The 26,446-nt window shown below is 34.7% G+C and overlaps 1 protein-coding gene across 1 annotated transcript in view; it reads right to left on the bottom strand.

The window, feature by feature from the left end:
• LOC129227666 (ammonium transporter Rh type A-like) overlaps positions 1-5,856 on the bottom strand; it is a 112,566-nt gene extending 106,710 nt beyond the window's left edge. Inside the window, exons 1-2 of the mRNA XM_054862258.1 lie at positions 5,715-5,856; positions 699-869 (exon numbers count right to left, since the gene is read on the bottom strand). Coding sequence (XP_054718233.1) covers positions 699-867 — 169 coding nt within the window. The 5' untranslated portion in view covers positions 868-869; positions 5,715-5,856. The remainder of the gene's footprint in view (positions 1-698; positions 870-5,714) is intronic.
• Between the last annotated feature and the right edge of the window lie 20,590 nt (positions 5,857-26,446).

Below are 26,446 nucleotides of genomic sequence, written 5' to 3'. Positions count from 1 at the left end.
TATTCAGTGCTTCATCTCAACTTTCGTAATAATGCTTTCATTAAAATTTGTAGTGTAAAGAAAATCACTGAGAAGAAAGAACTGTCGCCCTTTTGTTTTCTCAAATATGAAAAAATAAATTCTGGCTTTTGTTTTGAGGCTTTTCCTGTAACCGGGGGATTTAAAATGTTTCCTTTTTGGTGGTTTTGTGGCAATGAGGTAAGACCAAAAAGCTAATGCAGAAATATAAGCAAATGTCTAACACATTATTTGCCTGTAATTTTTGCAAACCTACAGTGTCCAGAAACTGCAATAAGCCCTCATTTTGGGCTCAGTCAATCTGTACGGGCCATTGAAAGGAAGGCGAAATACTAAACACAAACGCTGAGCATATTTTGACAATGGTAGCTAAAATATTTTTCAAAGTAACAGTATTATCTGCATTTATGCAACTTATAGTGATTCATGAACGTTTTCGCAAACATGTTTGGTTTTCACAAGAAACTGGTGCAAAACCCGTGAAATTCCTGAATGTTGCTCGGAAATAATCTGTGACGTTCAGAAAATTTCTTAATCTGTATCAAATTACGAGCACACTCAAGCTCTGCTTCAATCTCAAAAAGGACGGAGTAACGAAATAGCTTTAAAACAAATAGTTGAACCATTTTCTCCTTCAAAAAAAAAAATAATACAAACATTACGTTGGAGAGGAAACTTACTTGCATAATAATCTTCAATTGTATTTCGATTATCCACATCTTTAATTGTGCTATTCGCCCGAATGACGTCAGCTTCTTTTTCATACGTCACGACAAAGGCATATATAATAATGAAGGCAATTTCTAAACAAAGTACGAGCGTTGCAAATTTTCCACTTTGAAAAAGCATGACTGAAAAGAATTTTATATGAATTATTGTTTTTCCTTTTTAAAACAAAGTATCATAATTTTTACTTCTATTATTCAGAAATTCCTTGGGGAGAACCGGGAGAAATGGGACGGCTGAAGGAATGGGACAGCTGCATTTATGTTCTGAAATAAAATGTGAAAAACTATTATTATCTTTTCAAGTAGATGTACCAGCAAGAGTTCAAAGTTCCTATGCCAACTCTGGGCAAGCTAGAAATAATTTTTGCACATTTTGATTTGGGCATAAATGCAGCTTTACCATTCTTCCCGGCTCCCCCCCTCCCCATAAGCCTTTCAAATTACATATTCTCTACATTGCTTTAAAAAAAAGCTAAGGTCAGCAGGGATAATTGGAAACAAAATTTCAATGTTAAAAATTTAGATACTTTCATAGCTCTGGATAAATTTAGAGATAAAATTTTGTGTTTGCACTAAACGCAGGGGTGCCTACCTGGGGGGGGGGAGGAAGACATGGTGCAGACTGCGCCACTAAAATTTTTATAGGGGGGAGTTAAGGGGCATTTTTCTAACTTTTTGGGGAGGCTCTTGCTTTTTTTTTGGGGGGGGGTCTTTGCGTAGTTTAGGGAGGGTGCGTCTTTGCTCTTAGGGGGGGGGGCACCCCTGCAGAACGTTGCACTCTGACAGTAGCTGTGCAGCAAAAAATTGACTCTGCGGCTATTTTGTTAGCTAATAAAACCATGCTGTGGTAAATGTGATTCAAAAGCATTTACGACGGCGTGCTTTTATTAACCCCCAAAATATGGTTGATAAAAGGAACAGTGGTTCCCTTTCTCATGAGGTTGATGTAGATAAAATATACGCTCGCTTCAGAGGCATAAGAAGTTCTAGAGTAGTGGTGACCAACCTACGGCCCGTGAGCCTTATGCAGCCTACAAAGCTGATCTATGTGGCGCGTTGTTTTGTTCACTGTAACAAATCAAAAACCACAATCAGTTACAATCCCATAAATTTGGACCCAAATATTAAGGAATTGGTTTTTGAAAAAAAGATGTGAACCTCCGCATGAATTAAATATGCATTAAGTCGTCATAACAACCGTTCTCGGATTTTAATTTTCTTTCCTATTATGGTTTTATTTTTATTATATATTTTTTAATATTGTAAAATTTTACTTGAGGCCAGTGAGAAGCAAAGGGACGTAAGTGGGAAAAATTAAATTTTGGAGATAACCAGTACTCATGGTAGGTGAACCTCTCCTCTGTCTTGGGGCAAGAGATGGTACTAGTTGCCCTGGTAGTTGCTGATATACAGCATGATTTAGAAAAGAATTCAATGAATCCTACCTAGGATGTTATCTTTAAACGCGTTTTACTTAAACCTTGAAAATGTCCACTTACATCCTCTTGCTTCTCATTGCCTCATGTGTGCTCTGACCCCCGAGAATCTCTTTAATGCAAGGTGCGATCTCTAGGGTTGAAAAACGGTTAACCACTGTTCTAGAGAGACACATTGCGGACATTGGGAAGTACAGTGAAACCTGTGTATAGTCCAACCACGGATTGTATAGAATTTTCAAACGTTCAGATTAGACGAATCTAGCTGAGTGAGGGGGAAAAGTAATAATTTGATGCCGTGGTATTCCGCTCATTTGAATGAGACTCTGCTTCTGCAAAAGCTGTCATCGCTAAAAAATAATAGATTCGTCCATTTCCGGCTGTAAAACGGATGTTTGTCTTTCCATACAATCCGTGGTCAAACAGTACGTTGATCACTCGCGGTGCACTATTTTAGTGGTCAACTTAAACAGGTAATCAACTTACAGAGGTTGAATTATGTGATATAGATCTAATTCTGTGCCAGAAAATAGCGGTCAACTGAGACAGGTAGTCAACTTACAAGGTCAACTTTACAGAGTTTACAGTATATGACCTCCGAGAACGTAACCAAAAATCATTTAATGAAAAATAATTAAAAATGTGAAATAATTAAAAATAATGGAAAATCTGCGAGTATTCTGTAGAAATTAAGCGTAGTATGCTATATTTATACAGAACACACACAGAATTTTAGTTTGCACCATATCCTAATTTATATTGTCCACCAAAACGATAGAAATTATGAGAAGCTTAGCTGTTTCCATTTACCGTAGGTGCAGCATGTATGGAATAAAGATGCAACATGTATGGGGAAAACCGGGATGCCCCCTAGGGGCAAGGCCGCAGCCCCCTCAATATCGAAACCCCCCCAAAGGAACCCCCCAAATGAGAAAAATACCTCTCAAAACACCCCCCTTAAAAATTGCAATGACTCAGTCTGCGCCATGACCCCTCCTAGATGGGCACCCCTGTGTAAAGGTAGACACATAAAGGGCACACCAAAAAAAGTGGAGAAGATGAAAATCATACCCATTTGTTTGTAGCAACATTCCACATGACATATGAAAATACTTAAAACCAGTTATTTCGCATTTGTAGACCTGACGAATAGGAAAAATGTAAGAATATTAAACTCAGGCATCAACTTTTTTCACATAGCCATCTTCAAAAATTTGTGACACCTACACAGTTGTTTGGAAATACGCGGTACCCTCAAAATGTGCTTCTATTATGTTACCTAGTAGTACCCATCAATATTTTAGTTTTGAAAGTCACCGCAAGTGTACATAGGCAGTTTTTTTCTTCTTATCCCACATTTGCCATTACCCTCTACTGATCTTGCCCTTTCAGGTGCAAATTGCTATTTCTGATATTTGCAATAAACAATTCTGGCTCGAAACCGCGAAAATGAAATTTTGCTCGAATTTTCTTTCACAAAATTATTTTTAAGGGCATCCGCAATTTTTGTATATTTATCTTTGCTAATAATAAAGCTGAAAGTCTGTATGTCTGGATCTCTGAATCTATGTCTGTTACGCGCGTAGCGACTAGACCGTTGCGCCGATTTTCAGGAAATTAGGCACAAAATTAGTTTGTGGCATAGGGATGAGCACCTAGAAGCGATTTTTCGAAAATTCGGTTTATTCTTTTCTATTCCAATTCTAAGCCCATTTTACTGAGAGAATTACCATAACATGGACGATTAAACTACCATAACATGGACGAGCAAATTACCAGAAAATAGACGAGAAAATTACCATAACATGGACGAGCAAATTGACATAGCATATTGGCAAGAAATTCATCATCCATTATTTGTAAGAGGCGAACCAAGTGACCTTTTAATTTTCTATTACGGGCAAAGCCGTGCGGGTACCGCTAGTTTAACAATAAAATTATTCAAATGAGCTATCTATTTCTCCTCTTAATCTCTGTCTATAAACTTTTCTGAGCAATCATATGCATGAAATATTTTCATTTTGAATTATTTTAATTCTTTAGTTACATTAGAACCTCGGCTGTAATCTAACGACCATCTAGTGCATTAATATATTTGGCTAAATAGCTACGCGCACTCAGTTTATCCTATTGATCGCTTGGGGATATATTAGGATTATATTGGATTCACTTATATTAGAGTCTAAACTACTGGAACATGGTCGGACAAAGTGCTATATACTGATCAATAGCATCTATATCATGGATATTACAGTAGGACTCCAATTTTCCGAATCAATTAAAACCGGACCCCTCCAATTTTCCGAATCAATTAAAACCGGACCCCATTCGGAAAATCAGAAATTCGGATGGTTGGATTTCCTCTTAAAAAAGGGTCTGTTTTGATTAATTGAGGAGTAATTTATCACAAGGAAACATATCCACTTTTTAGAAAAAATCGTTTTAAGACATCTTCTAAATCTTTCAGATGACATTTATCAAATCACTTAGTCTCAAGAAGTCCAAACGTGGAAAACCTATTTTATTTAAGGGTAAAGTGTGGCTTTTTGATCAAAAGGTAACAAATCTATCCTCTACACGTTTTATTCTGAACAAAAGGGGACAAATCCTGAAAGAATCTGTAGTACAAACACTTTTAGATCCAAAGGAACATACGTTTAAAATCCTCAAATTTTAATCCACTACTTTTAGGTTCCTGTACTTCGATAAGAGAATATGAGAAGGTGAATAATTAGGGTTTTGGTGAAATTGGAATTCTTAACATACAGGTTTTCATTCAAAAGGGCACATATCCGAAAATTAAAATGGCGATATCTCATTGATTTTTTTACACTAACATTTTTTACTCTGGGCCATGATTTGTTATGATTTCGTGCTCAATTCTGCACCCAGAGAAGTTGATTAAACTATTTTGCTCTTCCCTAACTCGTTTTTCTCACCTGCTGAACATTTTTAGAAAATGGATATATTGTTCCCTTTTGATAAATTAGTCCTCAATTAAGAGATGTATGTTGAAAACGGGTGAAATATTTTTTTTAAGGAAAAAGATCTTTTAATTAGTAGAAGAAAAAAGCAACGCTTGAACATATATTAATCATACTTAAAAAGTGCTGTACATTAATACAGTGTGTACGCACCTTACTTTAAAGGAAAGTCATTGCTTGCTGAATATCTCCGTCGTAGAAAACTGTTTTACTAATTTCGTGGAGACAGAAGCGTGATGACAGAATCATTATTTTGCGAATCGCAATTGTGAAAGCAATTCAGGTAATACGCATTCGGATAGTTGGAGTTCAACTGTATGTACAAAAAACTTTGAGGTGGCGTAAAGTTAACCGGGAAGGATTAAAGTTACCTTGAAGGTAACCATTTTAATTATGGGAAAAAAATTGAAAGTAATAAATACGAAAACATTGTAAAATATTTACAGGAAATATTATATCAATTTATATGGATAAATGTAAAACAATAACAAGTATTGAGACCGAATTTACGTTTAGATGCACTTTGAAAACTCAAAAACAAAACTCACCTTGATACTTTAGGAATCTCTAATCTAACATTGAATACAGTAACAATAAATGCCGTGGAAATCTGATTACTCCAATAATAAGAGACTAGAATTCAACATATCCTTTTTTCATTTAGTCAACTGCTTCTCGTACTCAGGAAACCCTCTGTCTCTTCCTATTTTTCTTTTTTGTTCTTACTTTGTCCTTGTGTCTTTTAATGGCGTGCAATTGACTGATAATGTGTCCGCATCTGTAGAAAAGGGGGTGGAGCCGGAACTTCATTCGCTGTCCACTCTCGCTTTGTACTGTTTTGTTATTTGGACAGTGAAAATCTCTGCGATTTACGCAACGATGCGAATTTGGTAATAATGCAAAGAAAGATGATGCAGCAAGGACGTAACAGCAGGCTCTTCCCTTCTCCACTTTGAGGAAGTTTTTCCTGCATGCATAATTAAATTATGAGAAGTGATAAAAGCCTTGGTAAAATATTTCTCACTTATAGTCAGTGACATCCCAAACTTGAAATGGGGGGAGGGGGTTCTAAATTCAAAGCCAGGCTAACATAAGTCCAAAAATGGCAATTTTCAGGTTATAAATGTAACTGGTAATCAACAACGTTCTAAAGCACACAATTAGCAGATTACTGCATACACGTGTTTCGAGGCTTCAGGGAACCTCTTTTTCAATGCAAAAAGTGAGCTTTTTGGATGGAAAGACGTTCACTATTTACATTGAAGAAGAGGTTTCCCGAAACCTCGAAACATGTGTAGGTAGTAATCTGCTAATTTTATGCGGACGTTGTTGATTACCAGTTACAATTCTTCAGAAATGTATTTATTTATTTCAGGTTAAAAATGCTTTATATACAGAAGCTTATTCTGTATCCATCACACCGTATTTCTATTTAAAAAAAACAACCTTCTTTTATTATTATTTTTTAGCATAAAAGAGCGCAAGCCCCATCCTTCGTAGGCACCAGACGATTGTTTTTTCGCTCTTCTGCAGAGTAGTTATTATGTAACTTACGTTAGTCTGGCTCTGACGTACAGAATTTTCCAAGTGATAGAATACGATAATACGAACATGCATATATACCAAATCTTTTGAGAAAATTGAAAAAAAAAAAAAATAAATAAATAAATAACAAAGTTGCAATACTGTCTCCAAATTTGCCGAACAAAGACATTTTTGGGAGGACGCATTGACCTCCTGTGACCTCCCTTAGTTTTGACCCTACTTATACTAAATTGTAAATCGCAAAAATGTGCAGTCTTCTGTTAGTAATAAATCTAAAGGTATCCAAAAAATTAAACCTCTATTCCCCCCCCCCCCCTTCAGCTACTTCAATCATTTTTTCCACTCACTTGCCCCCATATTCAAAGTTGCAAGGGAGGGGGGGGTTCAAATATTTTCCCTGTGGTTTAGTTGTTTTAATTCCCCGTGGAAACTGATTTCAGGACGGATTAGAGTCATAAAAATTTGACATTTCTAATAACTTATTCACGCATGACTGGAGAAGAAATGTTTTTACATTTTTGCAATGAAAAAAGTACTAAAAGCAAGGAAGTTCTAATTTCAAAGGGTGGCTCGAGCCCCCCCTTGCCCCCCAATATGGGCGCCTTTGCTTGCCCCAGTATCACAATACCATTTTTCGTAGAGAAAGTTCTGAAAAAAGAGAAAAAACAAACAAACAAAAAAAAAAAAAAAATGACTGCAAAACGACCTGTAATGATTCTGTGTTTATTTTTGTAAATGAAACATTGGTGTATAATGGGTACAAAAATGCTGCTGAGAAGCCTGATACTAAGAAAAACTGCAGACGAGTTTTCTCTAAGTTCCATGCAGTTAGGAGCAGGGGCGTGCACGGGGGAGGGGGGACACCTGTTGGTCCGGTCCCAAGCCTGAAGGGGGCCCAATATTTTTAAAATGAGGTGTGAATTATATATGGAGGGGATATGTAAGGGAAATTATATGTAAAGGGATTATATGTAAGGGAAAACAATATGGAGGGTGCCCGAAAAGTCATCAGAGTGACGGGCCCCAAAATTTCTGTGCACGCCCCAGGTTAGGAGTATACATTCAGAAGTCAATATTTTCTATTCGGGACCAGCGTGAAGCTCTCGTCATAGCTTGTGGTAAAAATATTGTACTTTTCATCTTTTTTTCATTTTTCGGAAAAAAAAGTGCAAATAATTTATTAATCCTTACAAAATATGATTAAGATTAATTCTACATGTGTATTTTATCGAAACAATGCCATCATTACGTAAAACATGCACATGAAAAACATTATTTGCATAATTTTCCATTCATAAAAAGCATTTTTTCTTTTGCCCACCACTGTGTTACATAATTGATGCAAATGTACAGGGATAGAATATTTCTTAAACTATTTATTTATCGCATAACATAAACTAAATTTAAGCTCTTACCCATTTATTTCCGGTAAGACGTTTTTCTTCATTAAACATTTTTCACTTTTTTCTTTCAACGCATCAAAAACGTAAGTCTTTTTTCGAATTTAGAATATATTGGTTATCGAAATATCTTTTTTCTACCATCGTCTCCATGGTAACCGCACGATTTTTTGAATGTGGGAAAAAATTCCCTATTGTGTTTTATCATTTGAGTAGAATAATTTTGTTTCAAAATCATATTAAATTTAGTAAGGAAGTCTTATCTTTTTTTTTAAAAAATCTTTACTGTTCATGAATATTTTTTAATTTTATTCTACATTCCCTTGAGCTTTAAATTTATGATATTAAAACAACTTTTTTAGTTTTAAAGCGTTTATCAGTAGATTATTGATGTCTATTTTTTTTTTCATTTGAAAACCTCTACATCTAGACGCATCATTGGAAACTTGAGGCTTAAAGCTAAGAGTATTATGCAAGTAATATGTAGTCAGGCCCGACGAGAGGCCATGACAGCCTAGTCGGAAACTAGAGGCCCGGGTCAGGGAGGGGGGGGATAACACTGACGCAAAAAAAAAAGAAAGAAAAGAATGAAAGAAAAAAGAAAGAAGGGGGGGGGGAGACCGAATAAGAGAAAACGTAAAGGTTTAGGTAAAATTTACTCTTTTTGGTATTTACTGTTGCGGCACTTAAAATAGGGTTGTTTTCTAGTAAGTAGTTTTGTTTTTGTTTTTTCTTTGTTCCTGTTTTCTTTCCCCCTCCTTTTCTTTTCTTTTTTTCCTCCTTTTTTCTTTTCCCCCCTTTTCTTTTCCTTTTTCCTCCTTTTTTCTTCTCTTCCCCTTTTCTTTTCTTTCCCCCTTTTTTCTTCTTCTCTTCCCCCTTTTCTTTTCTTTCCCCCTTTTTTCTTCTTTTCCCCTTTTATTTTTGTTCTCTCCTTTTTTTCTTTCTTTGGTGGGCGGGAGGGGCCCGGCGACATGACTGACAAGGGGCTCGACTTGGCTCTCTGTGGCCCTGTGTGAAGTTGTAAGTTAAAATAATTAATGTAGAGGCGGAAGATTCGACGAAATCAGAATTTTAATATTTTCATTTCTTCAATAAAAATTTCTTTCTTTTGTACAATTAGCTTTGGGCAGAAAAGTGAAAGAACTACAACATAAAATCGCACAAATTTGCCGTAAACTTTATACAAGGTCTTCAGATTTACAAGTAACCCATTTTCAACGCAAAAGAACTAAGGTTATGGATGAAAAGACATCTTTTTGTCATATGAGGCAGTGAGAAGCAAAGGGATGCAAGTGGTCATTTTCAAGTTTTGAGTAAAACGCGTTTAAAGATTAGCTCCTAGGCAGGCTTTCATTGATTTTTCTTTCTAAATCATGCTGTATAGCAGCAACTACCAGGGCTACTAGTACCATCTCTTGTCCCAAGACAGAGGAGCGATTCACCTACCATGTGTACTGGTCATCTCCAAATTTTTAATTTTGCCACTTTCATCCCTTTGCTTCACGCTGCCTCATATATCTTTTCATGAAGGGCTGCGAAGCCGGAGGGAAAATAATCGACTCTGACTTATGGAATTTTGGAGCAATCGATTTCGAATCCAACTCCGACTCCTTTACCTCCAAAACTGCCCGACTCCCATTCCATGACTTCGACTCTGCCTCGGAGTTTTCTCTCAGAGTTTTAAGTCCACCAGTATACTTCCTTATAACTGTAAACAACGCTGGTTATTTAAATGCTCTTAATTTCGAGAGCGTTTGAGTGTGAAAGTAAAGTTTAGCTGTGCTAAATAACAATTGAGTGATTCTCCAAAAACCTGACATTTTCCAATCACAAATTTTGTAAATATAAAAATGCTTAAAAATACCTGAAAAAAATTATACTTATTTACCTAATTCTGGAAAAATGCGCTCTAATTCGTCTAAGTCAGAAATTTAGAGCAACTTAAAATTTACCTATTCGACCAACATTAAAATTTAAAAAATGTATTCCCAACAAATCTCTTTTTGAAAGATTCGTCTGAACGAGAAGAAAAGAAAAGAAAAATTTAAAAAGAAATATTAATTTGAATTTTGTCATCTTGAATTCAAATTACGTTTTTCACAATCACGAGTGTGTGTGTGTGTGTGTGTATGTAAGCGTGTGTTTGTGTCTGTGTGCAGTGCAGGCATGAGTGTGTGGGTAGTTGTGTGTATGTGTGTAGGTGTGTGGGGTGTGTGTGTGTATGCATATGTGTTTGTGTCTGTGTGCAGGCATGGGTGTGTGGGTAGTTGTGTGTATGTGAGTGAGTAGGTGTGTGTGTGTTTGTGTATGTGTGTAGGTGTATGTGTGTGTGTGTGTGTTTGTGTGTGTAGGTGTATATATGTATAGGTGTGTGTGTCTGTGTAGGTGCGTGTATGTATGCGTGTAAGTGTAGGATATTGACCAAACCTAGAGACAGTTTTCGCTAGAGGAGCAGCATCGTGAGGAGCTGGTCGACGGTGATGCTGCAGGGGGTGCTGGTGGGAAAATAAAATCATAGGACCTCAAAACAGTCAAATGAAAGCAATAAGTAATCGTGATTGCTCAATAAATAGAATTTTTCTACTCCTACGTTTTTTATTTATCGTTTGCCAAATCCAACTGTAGAATTGGAAATAAATCCTATTCTACTGGATGTATTACTAGTGCTTCATAAATAATATCAGGAGTGTGACTTTTTTTTTTTTTGCATCAGGAGAATGTCATTTTCCTTACAATTTGCCTGTTACGTATTCCCAGGATTATAATTAAGGTAAATAATGTTATTTTCCTATTCTCACCTTTTAATTCAACTTCACACTATGAGAAGAATTAAAATATTTGTTTTATTTAAGACAAAAATGGTGTCCAGGGGAATGATTGCCAAAATGTTACATACTCCATTTTTGAACTTTTAATGAGAACAGCAGACAAATCATATTAACAAAATACTCAAGGAGCCAACAAAATGGTGATAATAAACAGTTTTGTCGTACAGCAGATTAAAATATCCTTTTTTTAATCTACAGTAGAACCTCTCAATAAGGAACGCTGTAAGGGGACCGGACAATTTGGCCCTTAAATAGAGGTGTCCCTTCTTCGGAGGCTGATGAATTCACATACAGGCTTTTTAAACTCAGTGTTATTTCATAAGCGCAAACTAATAACATTTAAGATGAATTATTGAAACTGTTTCTTGTATACTGTCGGTCTCGCTTAATCGAATATCGTCGGTTCCAAGAAATTTTATTCGATTAAGCGGGGTGTTTGATTAAGTGGGGAAAATGTATATACGTTGTTGTTATGTGCCAGCTAGGCTGGCAATTTGGGGTGCGCTGCTTCACTTTTCAAACTGTACCGTAATTTGGTGTGAAGTCCGACTTCCACAGTACACACATGCCATAGGGAACCGTTTATAGGGTAGGCAACCATTCACAGCAGAACAACACATTCACACAAAGAAAAGACAAGGACAGGAGAAAGAAAGTACGTCCATGCCCGAGCCGGGATTCGAACCCGGACCTGCCTGTCGCAGTCAAACTTCTGTAACCACTAGACAAGGCAGGCGGCAATGTATATACGTACCTTTCTAAATTGACAACATTTGTCCTAAAACGTAATAATAATACATCAACAGCTATACAAAGGAAATAATTAATGTTATTGGCAAAAAGTTTTTGAAATAAGTTAAATAAACAACAAACTAGTTTAGTAATTAGAATGTACATTTAAAGTACGTATTAAAATTACAAAAATTGACTTACAACTTAAGTTTTGAAATCTGCTTTGATACCTTTTTTCAGTGCTTTTTTCTTTCTTTTTTTTGAAAAATTCCATAATAGTGGATTGCTTGATCATGGTCTCTAAACATATTTCTGACTCCCCCCACCCCTCGTCTACCGTGTTTTACATTTAACATTTATTAACATCTAAAATGCTATATTTCTTTGAGCATGGCCCCACTGAATACTTAAAGGCCGTGGCAGTCGCTGAAACTCATGGCAACAAAGAGGGCGCCACTGGCTACCCCTGTTTTTGTTTAAACTTGGCGTGATTGTGAGCGTTGGCGCTTTGGCATCTGTGAATACGTGATTTCTCGACTTATTATCGGGCGTACGTCATTTGACGAAAATTTTAATTTCAAAAGAAGGAATGAAGAGAAAAAGTGCTGAATGAACATTGTATTACAAAGGTGAATAGCATTTCTTATTGCTATTTTAATATCATATCAAAAATTACGCGTAATAAAAAATTTAAACTAAACACAGAAAACATATGATTTTTTTAAAAATATTAATGCGCAATTCTTAATGTATTTCTTCAAACGCTTTTTTTTTTTTTTGAAAGCTTTGCAAATAATTTTAAAATTTTTTATTGAAAATCCCCTGGGGTTTCCTTTTTAGATACAACAGTTCTAAGATTGATGATATATGGCAGGCAGCCCTCATTTCTAATTTTACATGCGAATTTTTTCTGCTCAATAAATTACATCGAAAAAAAAAAAAAAACACACTCCGCAATCTGTAAATACATTCATTTCTCAAAACTTGAGAGGGTCATTCATTGCCCCTTTTGACCCTGATGGGGATTAGAGGAGGGGGGGTAGAGGAATTTACGTTAACAATTGCCATTCTTTTTACTCGTAATATAGTGTATATTTTACAACGAAGAGAATTTAATTAAAAATGTACGCTTCGGAACAGGCCCGACATTTAAAAATTTTCCGGGGGGGGGGGGAAGGTTTTGTGTTCGGGAAAAAACAACAAAACACGAGCAAAATGCCTAATTTTAGTATGTTTGTAAAATTTAGGGGTGTCATAATTGCCCCCCTCCCCCCGTGATGTCCCCACTTGACAGGCCTGGTTAGGAATATTCTTTTTCAAATGCAGAAGAACAATAGAAAAGTTAAAAATATGATGGCAGTTTAAGAAAATGAACCATTAACATAATTTTAAAAAACATTTAATATCAGAGTGCGACTAATACATGGTTCTACAACGGGTCCGTGGTTCTCGCACCAATATTTTACGAACACCAAAACAATGTCATTTATCTTTTTCCCCTTCCACTTTTAGCACATCTCATGTTATAATAACTTTAGTGTAGATTTTAGTAGTATATTAGTGCACAATACGCATAGAAATGCACAAACGTTTAGTGCACAAGAGTTATTTCGAAAAAGTGCAGATTTTTTTTCCTTACGAAAGGAAATTCATAGCATAATCAAAAAATAAATAAAAATAACATGGAGCTAGAAAAAACTTTCATTTTTCCCAAAGCTTAGTTTTTAATTAATTTTTTTAAATGTCCGATTTTGAAAATAAGGCGTGGTCTTTATGACGTCACAAATGATGTACTTTGGCGCATCTGTCTACTGCGTTTCTACGTTATGATGATCAAGAAGCGAACTACATATTGCACTCTACGCTTACTATCAATCATATAATTGCCAACACATGTGAGTAAAGAAACTAATTGAATATTGTGCTCTGTGAGTGACATCAGTGAATGGCATTTCATCATTTGTGATGTCATCGGCAGAAGCGTAAACTATGAAAGCGCACCGATTAATGCATTTTTTTTTTAAATATTAAACTTAGTCAACTTATTTAAAAAAATGGTCAGACCCTATGATTTTAAAAATGTTCTTTCAAAAAAAAAAAAAAAAAAAAACCCTTAAAATTTCGGAAACGACCCTGTTGCTTCACTCGCTTTGAGCATTAAAAAAAGGTATATATATACACCCAATCCTCTTTTTATGCGGTGAATAGGGACCGCATAAAAAAATCGTGTAAAAAATGCTTGAAACTTCACCAGTAGCTTTAAAAAGTTTTCGCAACTGAGTTAAAAAAATTTTTTTTATGCAGTGGATAGGGACTGCGTAAAAAAAGTCTCACGTAGAAAATACCTAAAATGTTATATTTAAACGAAATAAAAAAAAACCAAGCGATGATAATTTTGCCGACTCCCGAAAAATTTCCCGAATTAAGAAATTTTTGGAAGGTCACAGTGACTTCCCATCGGATGTCCCTGTCGACCCTTGATGATACTACCACGCACTCGTTAAATAAATAATTTCCGCTCGTTTTATAAATAATTTTTATAAACTACACAAAAAAAGACCGCACAAAAACAGGTTTGGTTGTACACACACACATCGGAAGGCGCACAGACCAGAGAGCATTCACTTTAGCTCAGATTCTATCCCCATCCCCAGGCTCCCACCTTACCTATAGCATCCCAGGTGCCATTACTTCAATATATTTTTTAATTGTTATAAAGTGTTCACGCAGTAAATAATCTTTATGATAAAGGTCAGATTCGGCCATAAAATATGTATCTTATTTACGGCCTCGTATTACCTATTCTAGAAAATCAACAATCATATTATGACGGGTGCAAATTTCTTGGTCATTTCCATTTCATTCTATTTGTAGAAACAAGAAACCCAACGAGTAGGATCCTATAGGCAATTCATGATCGTGAATAACTTAATTCGAACTCAAGCAGCCAAAATTCAAATTATTAGTATTTTTAAAAATTTATTTTTAACATTTAACAAATACATGCAATATGGAAAGAAACTCCTCAAATTTCTACACATGAATTTGTGAAACTAATTTTTTTTTTTTTTTTAAAATGGGGAACAGATTATTTTACAAAATATCAACAGTGTTGATATTTTGTAAAAACCTAGCAGGGGAGAGTTCCGCACAAAATTTATTTTGTCCTTGCAAAAGCAAAACAATGATATGAATTTTTTTACTTGCCATTTTTAAGATAATTTTAAACATAAATTCAATTTGCGATAACTCGAATGTAAAAAGACCGACGGTAAACTTCGACTTATCGAAAGTTTGACTTAACGCCAGTTTTGGTTTTTGATATTTTAATATTAAAAATCATCGAATACTTTAATTAATATGTACATATAACAGACAAAATTACAGAACTTAAGTTTTTTAGCACAATATGCACAGTTTAATCAAATATATTGATAGAAAAAAAAAAGCATGCTGGAACCACTTGAATAGAGCTGATTCTACTTCAGGAAAGGTGCACATCTTCATTCGTTTCAAATTCTGATTGCAAGTGAAGGTGAAATAATTATTCTCCCATAGTCACTTCTTTCTTTCTTTCTTTTTTCTTTTCTTTTTTTTTTTTTTTCGTTCTTTCAAAATAAATTTCGAGTAATCTTGGAAAAAACTTCGAGTTGAAGGAAGTTAACTTCGAGTTATTTAGAATAATTAGAATGGAATTAAAGACAAAAGAGTCAGGACTTAATAAAAACTTCGAGTTATAGTAATATTTGAGTTATCGGACTTCGAGTTATCGCAAATTGACTGTATTTTTAAGAAAATCAAAATATTTAGCGATGTAAAATCCTGTAAAAATTGAATTCTAGTCATAAAAAAATATTTTCTACACTTGAAAAATGAATGAGAATGAGCTTCGAACTAAAAACTTTGTATGAAATTTGATCGCCAAGTTTGGCGAAAATTAGGATATGAATTTTCTGTTGGAAAAATAAAATACACACACACAGTAAGTAGACCGTCAAGTATCCGCAGGAGTCTAAGATCTGCTTATAAATTTTTGTAATCTTGTTCTAATTGTATAGCATAAGGAGCAGCTCTAAATATCTAGCATTTCTTAAAATAAAAAAAGGGTCGGGAGGGGGGTAATTTTCCGTTATAGGTACGTAGCGGTGCATTTTTTAAGCTGGCGATTAGTTTCAATTTTATTTATTGTCAGGGACTATTTCAAGTTACATATAAAGTACTTATTTGGCGATACCGTAAACTATTTTGTCTTTTTAAAGACTTATAAGCGAAGAAAGCCTAGAAACAAGATCAAAAAGTCCATTAAAATAAAAAATAATCCTCTGAATAATTCAGTTTCTCCATTAAGCGTAAAATAATCCAACAAATGAAACTCAAACTATAAATGAGCATGTAAAATTAAATTAAAAGAAATTGCCAAACCAACTTTAGATGCTCCATTTACGCATTAAATAATCAGCTAAATAACATTACTAATTCGATTCGAATTGGTTGATTCGGTATATTTCTGAGCATCTTGAGAAATATTGATGTTTGTTTTCTGTTTCATTTATTAATTAAAATAAACAAGCTTTGAAGCTTGTCGTTGATTGGTTGATGCAGCCGTGGCTTGTGGCGCCTCCTTGCGGTCAGAATGGGCAAATATGAAATTTTGAAGTTTTTCCATCTAGTGTGGCCATGTTCAAGTGCAGAAATAGTTGCCCCGGTTTAACACAGGAAAGTCAAAAATTGTCAAGGCCTGGTAAGCGCCAGCGCATTCAGTGGGGCCATGCTTTGAGTTATTTAAGTTAATGATCGACTGCGTTATAATTTTTGTTTTTTTGTTTTTCGGTAATGACAAAGGCAAAAGAAATTTGGTAGAGTATTCAAATGTTTGTATGGACTATGAATGTTGTTTTTCTGGCCCGTTGTCGGCGGCGAAAAATATTTTTACGTCAACAGTTATTTTTACTTAATTTATTTCTAAATTATTCAAAAATTTTCTGAACAAAAATATTTGCGAAATCTGATTAATATTATTCGATTACATTGAGAAATTATTCAATTACGCGGGGATCTATTGCGTCTGTGGGGAAATTTTCAGTTCGGGAGGCTCGTATAAGCGGGGTATTTGTTTATCCGTTACCCGATTGAGCGGGGCTGACAATATGTACCAAATAAAATTCAGAATCATTCAAATTGGGGGAAAAAATAATATTAAAATTGCATCAAAAATTTAAAATTTTGTAACTGATTTTCATTAATTACTATTTTGAATTACAATTTTACAACTAAATTGCAATCTTGAATTAAGGTAAAACATGGATTTGTTTGATATCATGTAATTTACAATGGGAAAAACATTGATCATCTTTCAAGTTTTCTATACAAAGCTTTTCATGGGTATCTATGGGGTAAGTCCCATCACTATCTGTTGGGACTTAGCCCATTTGACAAAACTGATGAGACGGAAAAGCATGAATGTAGGCCTCAGCGAGAATTTTAGAATACTTATTTATTTGCCTGTTAATGTCAAGACAAACTTTTACCAGTCAATGTCTGGACAAAAAGCGAACCTTGAATTCCTGTAAAAAATTCTGTTCCCTAGAAATATCGAATTTCTAATGCATTTACAATTTCTTTCTTTCTTTCTTTTTTTTTTGTTGTAATTTTTGTCTATTACTGTCCTTTAAATAGAGGCAAATGCAAGGAGGTGCCTATTCAAAGGGATTGGGACCAGAAAAAGTGTCCCTTAAATAAAAATGTCCCTTATTCAGAGGTTTTCCGTAATGGAGGTGCTACTGTATTATAAATGAACTGAATCTTAGGACAGGAGAATGACGTGAAAACTTGGAGACAAATTTTGAAATGGTTTACCTTGGTTATTTAAATAAATAAATTTATTTAATGAATGTTTCTTTACGCCTTCAAGTATGCATAATTTAGTACAGCAAATATTATAAAGCAAAAATTTCTCCCTTATTAGCTCAAAAACAAACAATTTTTAGAACTTCGAAATTAACCTTTTGTAAAACAAATTATTTTTTCCGTTTTTGTAAAATCAGTAGCATTAATAGAACGGGTGTTACCTGGGGCGGGGCGGTTATTTATGGCGTCAGTCCCCCCTCCCCGGGAAATTTTCAATGTTTAATGCAAAGATGAAGTTCATACTATTTTCAGGCTCAGACGCATATTATAACTGCCCACTTTCCATACTATTATGCTTTACTTTCGCTAGAATTTGATGGAGAAAAAATATAATTTTAGATACAGTTCTGGTTAAAAAAATTGCATCACCCTCGCATTTCCACAACAATGGGATTGTGTGAGAAGTTTTGGTTGACCGATTAACGATGAATGTATGTGAAATTCTGCAAAACTTATGAAATAAACATTTAACTGCAGGAATCCGATAATTGTTTACGTAGATAGGGGCTGTTTCCGGGCCAAGGCAAACTGCCGACCCCATGCTCATTTTTCCATTTCTGAACCTGCGTGTGAGTTTAGAGAAAAAAAATTACTTAACTCCATGTCAATTTAAGTCTAATGGCAGGATAAAAGTTTTTAAAATTGTTACTTACCAGTTTTGCCCTATGGCACGGAGCAGAATCATCCTGGAAAATGACGTTTGGAACTGAAGTAAAGTGATCTCGGATAGTAGGAAGCAATTTCTCCACCAAAATTCCAATATACAACTGAGCGTTTACTGTTCCTTGCACAAAGTGAAGCCCACTAACTCCTTGATCAGAAATACATCCCCAAATCATCTGGGATATTGGATGCTTGACTGTGTGTTGAATGCAGTCGGGATGAATATTCCTCTCCTTTGCGGCGAGGATGATGCAATTTTTTTTACCACCATTGTATATTGGGGGAAATTTTCAGGATTGATGCTCTTATAGTTTTCAAACATTCTTAAATCTATTTTGGGTGTCACCCGGTGTAGACCGTAACCCTTCCCCCTCCCCTTTGTAGTGACGCTACTGGTAAAATGCGTATACAAAATAGATCACTGACTTCAAATTGTTTGTTTCTACTAACAATTACTTCACAAAACAGACATTGCAGTTCATCAATGAAAAATCATTTCAGCAGTTTTTTTTTTTCCTTTTTTTAAAAAACTTTTTCCTCTTTTTTTGTACCTTTAAGATTTTCCGGAATTAAATTTTCATTTTGATCAGTCAGGGTACTTTGAATGCAAAATAAATCGGCTTACATACTAGGAGAAAAAACCATACCTCTTAAATTGCGTAGCAAATGTTCTTTTCTTTTCCCTTTTTTAACGTCAATCAACTTTTTTCAATCTAAAAATATTCTTTAAAAAGCTTAAGTATTAAAAATATGAAATTACCTTAAAAGCATAAACATATTTTTCTTCTAGAAAAATTTTTCAATCTTCAAATGAACTATTCTTTTCTTCTCTTTTTTTTCTCTTCAATTTATAAAGTAAGTTCATCTTATAAAACTCTTGAGAACTGAAGGAAAAAATGCTTGAAGATAACTCTTTTTCAGTTGATGCTCTTTAAAACAGAAAAAAAATTGAGTTCAAACTTTTTCAAGCATTCTTGTCCACCTAATGCATCAATAAACTGCTCTTCTTATACGTTCTACCATCAATCTTAATCTTTATTTTTCTAATAAAGGAACTTGCAGAAAAGCCATGAAAAAATGAACGGTTACAAAAACTCTTGATGTGGTAAATTAAAGATCTATTCTTTTTCTTGAGTGTCCTTTAACTTTGCAACTTTCTAACTTGCTTAAAATATTTAAAGATGTTGTTTAGGGGGACAAGCGTATTTTTTGTCAGTCTTCTTCATTTCAAAATTTAATAAGGTTATTAATGTAGAGGGCAAAGTGAAATGGTTAAGATAAATTACTTTTCAAACTGAATAAATTGGAAAGCTGTTTTGAAAATTGTAGTACAGTAACCCCTCGCTATATCGCGAATCGTTGCAGCGCTCATCCCCGTATATCGCGCTTTTCCTTTGTCTCTCGAGAAATTACATTAAAAAAAAAAAAACGTTGTTTTGCATTTGATATCGCAGAACACCAAAATGTAATATTTCACAGACATTTTTTTTCTTTTTTAAGTCAAGAAACAAAACTGGTACGTTTTCCAAACATCTAACTCGTTGTAATTCCAGCTGCAATTTTCAATTCTTATTCCACCATAAAATAATAGAAATATTTTATATAATATACATACTAGAAAATTGCCCGTCAAGATATGACGGCTGAAAATTGCTTCTACATTTGAACGAAGCAATTGCTTCTTTGGTGATATTTTGATGGTTGAAATTTTAACCGTAACTCCAGTGGATTAACCCTCAACTCCAGTAGATAGCGTTCAGTTTATTGCTGACCACTTTTTCGCTTCTCCATTCCCCTGAAATGACACAAGTAAAACAGCTAAGTTACCGGATCCAGTTGAGCCTTGTCACAAATAAAGCCTTTCCGCACATTTTAAACATTGCCAAAAAAATATCAAATTATCATGCCATGGCACGAGTTTCATTGTTAATGAAGTCACGAGCGTTACTCGAATATTGGCTATTATATACGTGAGGATAGAATTTCTTTTATTTTAGAAGAACAATTGGTAAGCTAATTTTTTATTGTTCTTATTAAGAAAGTCGTCCGAATATGACAATACACTAATCCTTTTGTAGGTGCACACGTCACAAACTTGTACGATAGTGGAATCGGCACTTTTTATGACTTCGGTTATATCGCTTTTCCAGATATACGAGGGTTATTCATAAAGTAAGGTCCGAATTGCCGTATCCAATCGAATGTCACGCCTACATTGAAACGCGCATGCGTACCGACTCCCGGCATGCCTTGTTCATCAAATGACGCCATTTGCATTGGTATTGATGCAGTGTTCTTTGTACAGTGTCAGTTTAAAATGTTTAAAACAATTTATCGGCCCGCCAAGTGTGAAATACGGTCGGTGATTCGATTTTTGACTTAGACCCGCAATACAGGATAGGCGACGTGGGCTTCTGTCGTCTGGGGTTTTGTTACTGCATGACGATGCCAGACTCCATTCTGCTATTCACACTCAAAATCTGATCAGATCTTTTGGATGGGAACAGATCGATCACCCACCGTACAGTCCGGACTTGGCACCGAGTGATTTTTACTTGTTCCGTTACCTAAAGGAGTTTCTCAGTGGCAAGCGTTTCGCCACAGATGACGAGGTGAAAGATCCAGTTCAAGACTGGTTATCCTCAAAGCCGGCAGACTTCTATGACTTAGGCATACAAAAGCTTGTAGAACCTTATGACAAACTTTTAAACAAATATGGTGGCTATGTAGAAAAATAGAGAAACATGTAAGGAATTAAATAAAAAAAGTTTTTGGAAAAAATCTGTGTTTGTTTATTTTTTTATAAGAAATTGGACCTTACTTTACGAATAACCCTCGTACATATCGGACTTTTTTTTTGGTCTCATGACAAGAACGATATAACGAGAGTTTACGGTACATAAAGAGCAAACGTTATATTTTATAGTAGAACTTGTATTGGTCTTTTTCATTTTTTGGAAGTTAATTTATACTTTCAAATAAACGTGAATAATTACCACTTTAACGAGTTCGGTTGATAGGTCAAGGTCGAAACGGTAACTTCTAAATGGCATGACCTGACTGTCGGTACATTTCATATAACTATCTCTTTGTTCAACAAGTAGAAAAAAGTGATAAGTGAAGTATAATTCTAATGAAAGATTTTCCATTTGCTTATTAAAAATATTTTTCTTTAAAAGAATAAATACAAGTTAAATGAATTAAGAAATAGTTTAATGAATGCGTGAATAATTTAATCAAATAATGAATTAATAAATTAAAAAATGAATTAAGGAAAAGTTTAATGAATGCGTGAATAATTTAATGAAAGGACTAATGAATGAATGTTAAGGAACATATTGAGTAAATAAATCAATGAATATGAAAATAATTAATGAATTAATATATTAATTTTACTTTGCTTTATTCATTTTGCCCAGCATAAGCTTGGCAACCTGTACTAAACATTTGAAATCAAAACATACCCTATATTAAATGAACAACTACTCCATTGAACATCAGTAGGTCTCAATTATTATTTGAAATGCTTTTTTTAATTTCCAATGGCAAGTAATAAGGCAACTGAAAATCACACAGTAAAAGTGACATTAGTCAATCTAAAAACTCAGGACAACTCTCGCCACCCTACAACGCTCCCAAATTGAAGACTGAAGGAAAGCAGAGCATTTCCGGAGGTGTGGCATATCCGTACCCTCTTTAGGATTACATAGAGGGCAAAAAGAATCCGGTGCGGCTTATTTAAAATGTTATAAATTAAAATAATAATAATAATAATGTGTCAAAATTTAACCACTTAGGGCTTTACTATGCTCTAAAGTATTTAAGAAACCAAATTTCATGAAAACCTGAGGAATATATGCTGTGGCGGATTTATCATGCTGCGATTGCGAGGACTCCCACGACCTGATGGTGGTAAGACCCCCTAAGAAATAGGGCGCACCCCTCGAAATATCGCTAAGACCCCCCAAAGCAAGAGCTCCTCCCCCAAATGTGAAATATACCCTTCAAAACACTCCCCTAAAAATTCCAATGGCGCAGTCTGCGCTATGACACCCCTCCCTTCCTCCAGGTACAAAAAAGCTCATGGTAAATGTTTTACACTGTTCTGTGATAGACGAAGGAGTCCCCAAAATGTGTTGCGACGGGCTCCCAAACCTGTAAATCCACCACTGGATATATCATTGAGAAGAGGAAATATGGTTTTTGCCAGGAGAGCACCGAACTAAAATTTTTATGAGTTTTATTTTTATGAATTTATGAATTTTCTATTTATAAATATTTTAATATTTTTATGAATTTTCTATTTGCCGAATGGAGCTCTAATTTTGCCGAATGATAAAACTGTACCAGACTAACATAAGTCCAAAAATGGCAAATTTTCAGGTTATTACGGCTTTATATGTAAAATTTTTTTCAGCATCGAGTCATCACAACGTATTTGTTATAAAAGAAGAATTCCTTTATTTATTTACCAGCATAAAAGAGCGCGAGCCTCTGAGGTACAGAAAATACGGGTATATGCACATCTAATGAAGAAGGATATTCGGATACTTATAAATTGACATGTTGTAATTATGTCCCAAATTTGCAGAATCATGAAACTTTTGGGAGATCAGTGACCTCCCATCAGAGCGCCACTGGCCATGGCGAAACACTGGCAAGTAGACCTGCAACAGTAATGATTTGAGGCCGCAACGTCGTTCCGGCACTGCTTTTCTGGAGGTAAAGACACAAATTGGTTCGACTCATGGTTAAATTATTTCATATTGGCGCTCCGTTATTGGAAAATTTACAATTGCACACTTGACCGACAGACAAAAAAAAAAAAAAAAGACATACAGACGGATGCTTTTCATATTGAAATATTAGAAAAAAAAAAATAGAACAAATTTATCAAGCTTTCTTCTTGTTGGTATTATGTAACCATTGTTTAATCTTTTGTGATCATTAAGTCTCTAAGATAAGATAAAGCATTTCTTACATCACATAAAACAATGCGTATTATGAACATAACTGTCGACGTTTTCGCTATGCTAAACACAAAGCGATGCGTTTTTTTTTTTTTTTTTTTGTAAAAAAATAATTAACTGATGATCTATCAGTGTTCAAAATCTAGAACTAAATGAATAGGTAAATAAATAAAAATTGAATCTGTTTTTAGCAGGTTGTAAATTTGTAACAATTCCATAGAAGTAGCCATTGCAGAAAGATTGCAATTAATTTATGAATATACAGGAAGTCCCACACTGATGAAGAAATTACTTCATGTTTAAACGTAGGTAATTCTTTTTTATTTTGGTCTTTATCCCAAAACTTTTTTCCAACAACGTTTATACACTTCTTATTGTGTACCTTTCGTAGTTCTGAAGTGATTTAGACGACTTTCAACTTTACGCCAGGCACTCACGTAGCCAGAATTAACCTTTTTTTTGGGGGGGGGGGGGTAAGGGATCGGTCATGACAGTCCACAAATGGATATAAACTCATATTAGAATTGTCAGAATGTGTCAAAGCCAATGGCTGTGAGGGATTAACCCTCAAAACCCTCCTTTCAGTGCCCCAAGAGTTTTGCTTCTTTCATAGACGCCATTTTTAGTTTTCGATGTTAGCGCCACCTACATTCCTTTAGCTAATATCCTACCAATGGAGGAAAAAACTCGATGACATAAAGATGAAAATATTTTTAAAAAAAAGAAAGAAAAACGTAGAAATCTTAAATTGTTGTTGTATTTTTTAAATAAATTTTCTTCACCAGTGCACGGCTTTATAAACATCCTGTAAGTTCAATCTTTTGCTACTATACTTTCCTAACTAAAAACAAATATACTTTAGATAGCAAATAATTTACGTTTCATGTAGAAAATTATTTTTAACGAAAATGGTCACTTCATTATTGTACAGGGACTTTTTATTAGCTTTATTGCTTTGTTATATACAAACCAACCTTCGTGTAACTATAACAAACAGTGCGTATTTTGTTTAAAGAAGATTTAATGACGTATCTGAAGGATGATGTAAACTAGGAGAAACAAATTTTTATTCTTCGTCTTTTGTTTTCCTGTTCGATCAAAGACAGGTGTTCCATCCACGTCCTTAAAGAAAATCGAACGTGCTCCAGTTTTTTTTTTTTTTTTTTGCAAGCATTGATTGTTACATGGAGATTTGATGGATGTACAATGGTAACAAACGATTTTCTATAAACATTTATTTAAACAATGCACATTTAAGACGATAAATCTTTTTTTGTAAAATATTACTTGAGCGAAGAATGAAACCTTTTCTTTTTTTATACTATTTCTATAATATAAAGTTGCATAAAGTGCACAATTCAGTCGTTTCATATAAAAAGTATTCCATGAAATCACTAGCAGGACCGCCGAGAGCCAAGACGGGCCCCTAGTCAGTTTGGTCGACGCGCCCCCATCTTCCTATAAAACATATTAAAAGACATGTACTTCTTTGTACTCCTATTAATTAATAGATGTTTTTAGTAACTAAAAAGAAATGTGCACGTAAGTTAAAAGCATTACTTCTTAACTGCCCAACTTTTCAAATTTTATTTTGAATTGTTATCAGATTTAGAAAGTTTTAGATACTTTTAATTAAGCTACAACTTTAAAATGAAATAACTTCGCAGAGACTCACCACATGGCGCTGCTGATTAATGCAGTGGGGTAGGGTATAAAAGGAAACTGTTTCACGTCGGTATCACACCATTACGAAAATGTCTCCCAAAGTACGATATTCAACCGGAAATCGTATATTCATTGTTAAAAATCCTTTTTTTTCTTTTGCCTTCTCGTGTGTTTGACACCGTTAACAGTGTGTTTGGAACCAGGGTTATTGCTTACCAATACCCAAACAACCATCCTGGGGGCATTGGTCACCGTATTCACCGGATATGAATCAGTGCGACTTTTATCTTTGGGGCCACATGAAGAACTTAGTGCACAAGAAGGAGCCGACTGACCTCGATGGCTTCAAGAAGTCCATGACTGACTCATTTGAAAGTGTTAAAAGAGGAACACTTGAACGAGTTGTTAGAGTTACTGATAACTTCGTGACTAAGTTAAGCAATTGTATCGACTCTGAAGGTTTTCATTTTGAAAACATTATGACTTAATTTCCTTTGCGATGTTCAATTCAATAAAAGAAGCTTAACACTGCTATCTGCAACGATTCTTGGGTTATTTCAGTTAAAAATTGTAGGTTAATTAAAATACAGCCTGTATTTTACTACACTTGAAAATGTAGGAAACATCAAGTACAGTTCTTCCAAAAGTATAAATAAATTTAATGCTTTTGTTGACTTCTCGAATCTGAGATTTCAATGAACTAAATGTAACATGGAAAACGAACAAAAATGTAACATTAACAAGCCTTTGAGTAAACAGAAGAACATTATATAAACGCTTACAACCCTATTTTTTTTTTTGTAAACTGATTCAGGAAAGAGATTTAAGAAATTTTGGAAATCTTTAACTAGGGTTCTATTTGAATCTCCTTAAATATCGCCAACCTAACACTCGACGACAACTCGTTGTTGCTAACTTGGGGGTACATCGCCAAGTTAGAAACAAAAACCTTTGCGATATATCACTAATGATCGTGATATATCGCAAAGTAGTCCCCAATTTTAAAACGTTACATCAGTTTGCATTGCAACTAATAGTGACGTGTCCCTAAAAACTGGCAGAGAACAATTTTGGACATAAACAAATTTTTATCTAAGAAATTTCCCCCTCCAACGGCATAACGCTATTGAGTTATGGAAGACGCATATACGTACAACTTACACACGTTCATTTTGTGGGTACAGATTAACATATTTCACTAGAAAACTCGTTATAGTTAACTCAAGGATTGTAAAAATGGATATTTTGTTTATCCATGTGTTTTAGCTGCATATGCATGTACACTCTAAATTGCTTTTGTGCGACTGTTTTTCCTTTTCTTGTATGATATATGAAAATTTTAATCAAATTGGGACTCAATTGGCTAACTTATCTATAAAACAAGTGCTTAATTGTGCAATGTTGAGTGATTTTTTTTTATGCGGTCCCTATCTACCGAGCAAAAACAGGTTTGAGTGTACTATGTACGAACGTACTGAAAATACTGGTCAACATTCATTCAGGGGTGAGTAAAATAGAAATGAAGGCCGAAACTTGAGTGAAAGACTTTCGCACACAACCTGGAAACCAC

This window comes from Uloborus diversus, chromosome 8 (assembly GCF_026930045.1).
Source record: "Uloborus diversus isolate 005 chromosome 8, Udiv.v.3.1, whole genome shotgun sequence".
In the NCBI taxonomy this organism is placed as follows: domain Eukaryota; kingdom Metazoa; phylum Arthropoda; class Arachnida; order Araneae; family Uloboridae; genus Uloborus; species Uloborus diversus.
Note: the sequence above shows the minus strand (reverse complement) of the source record. Positions and strands in the feature narration are given on the sequence as shown.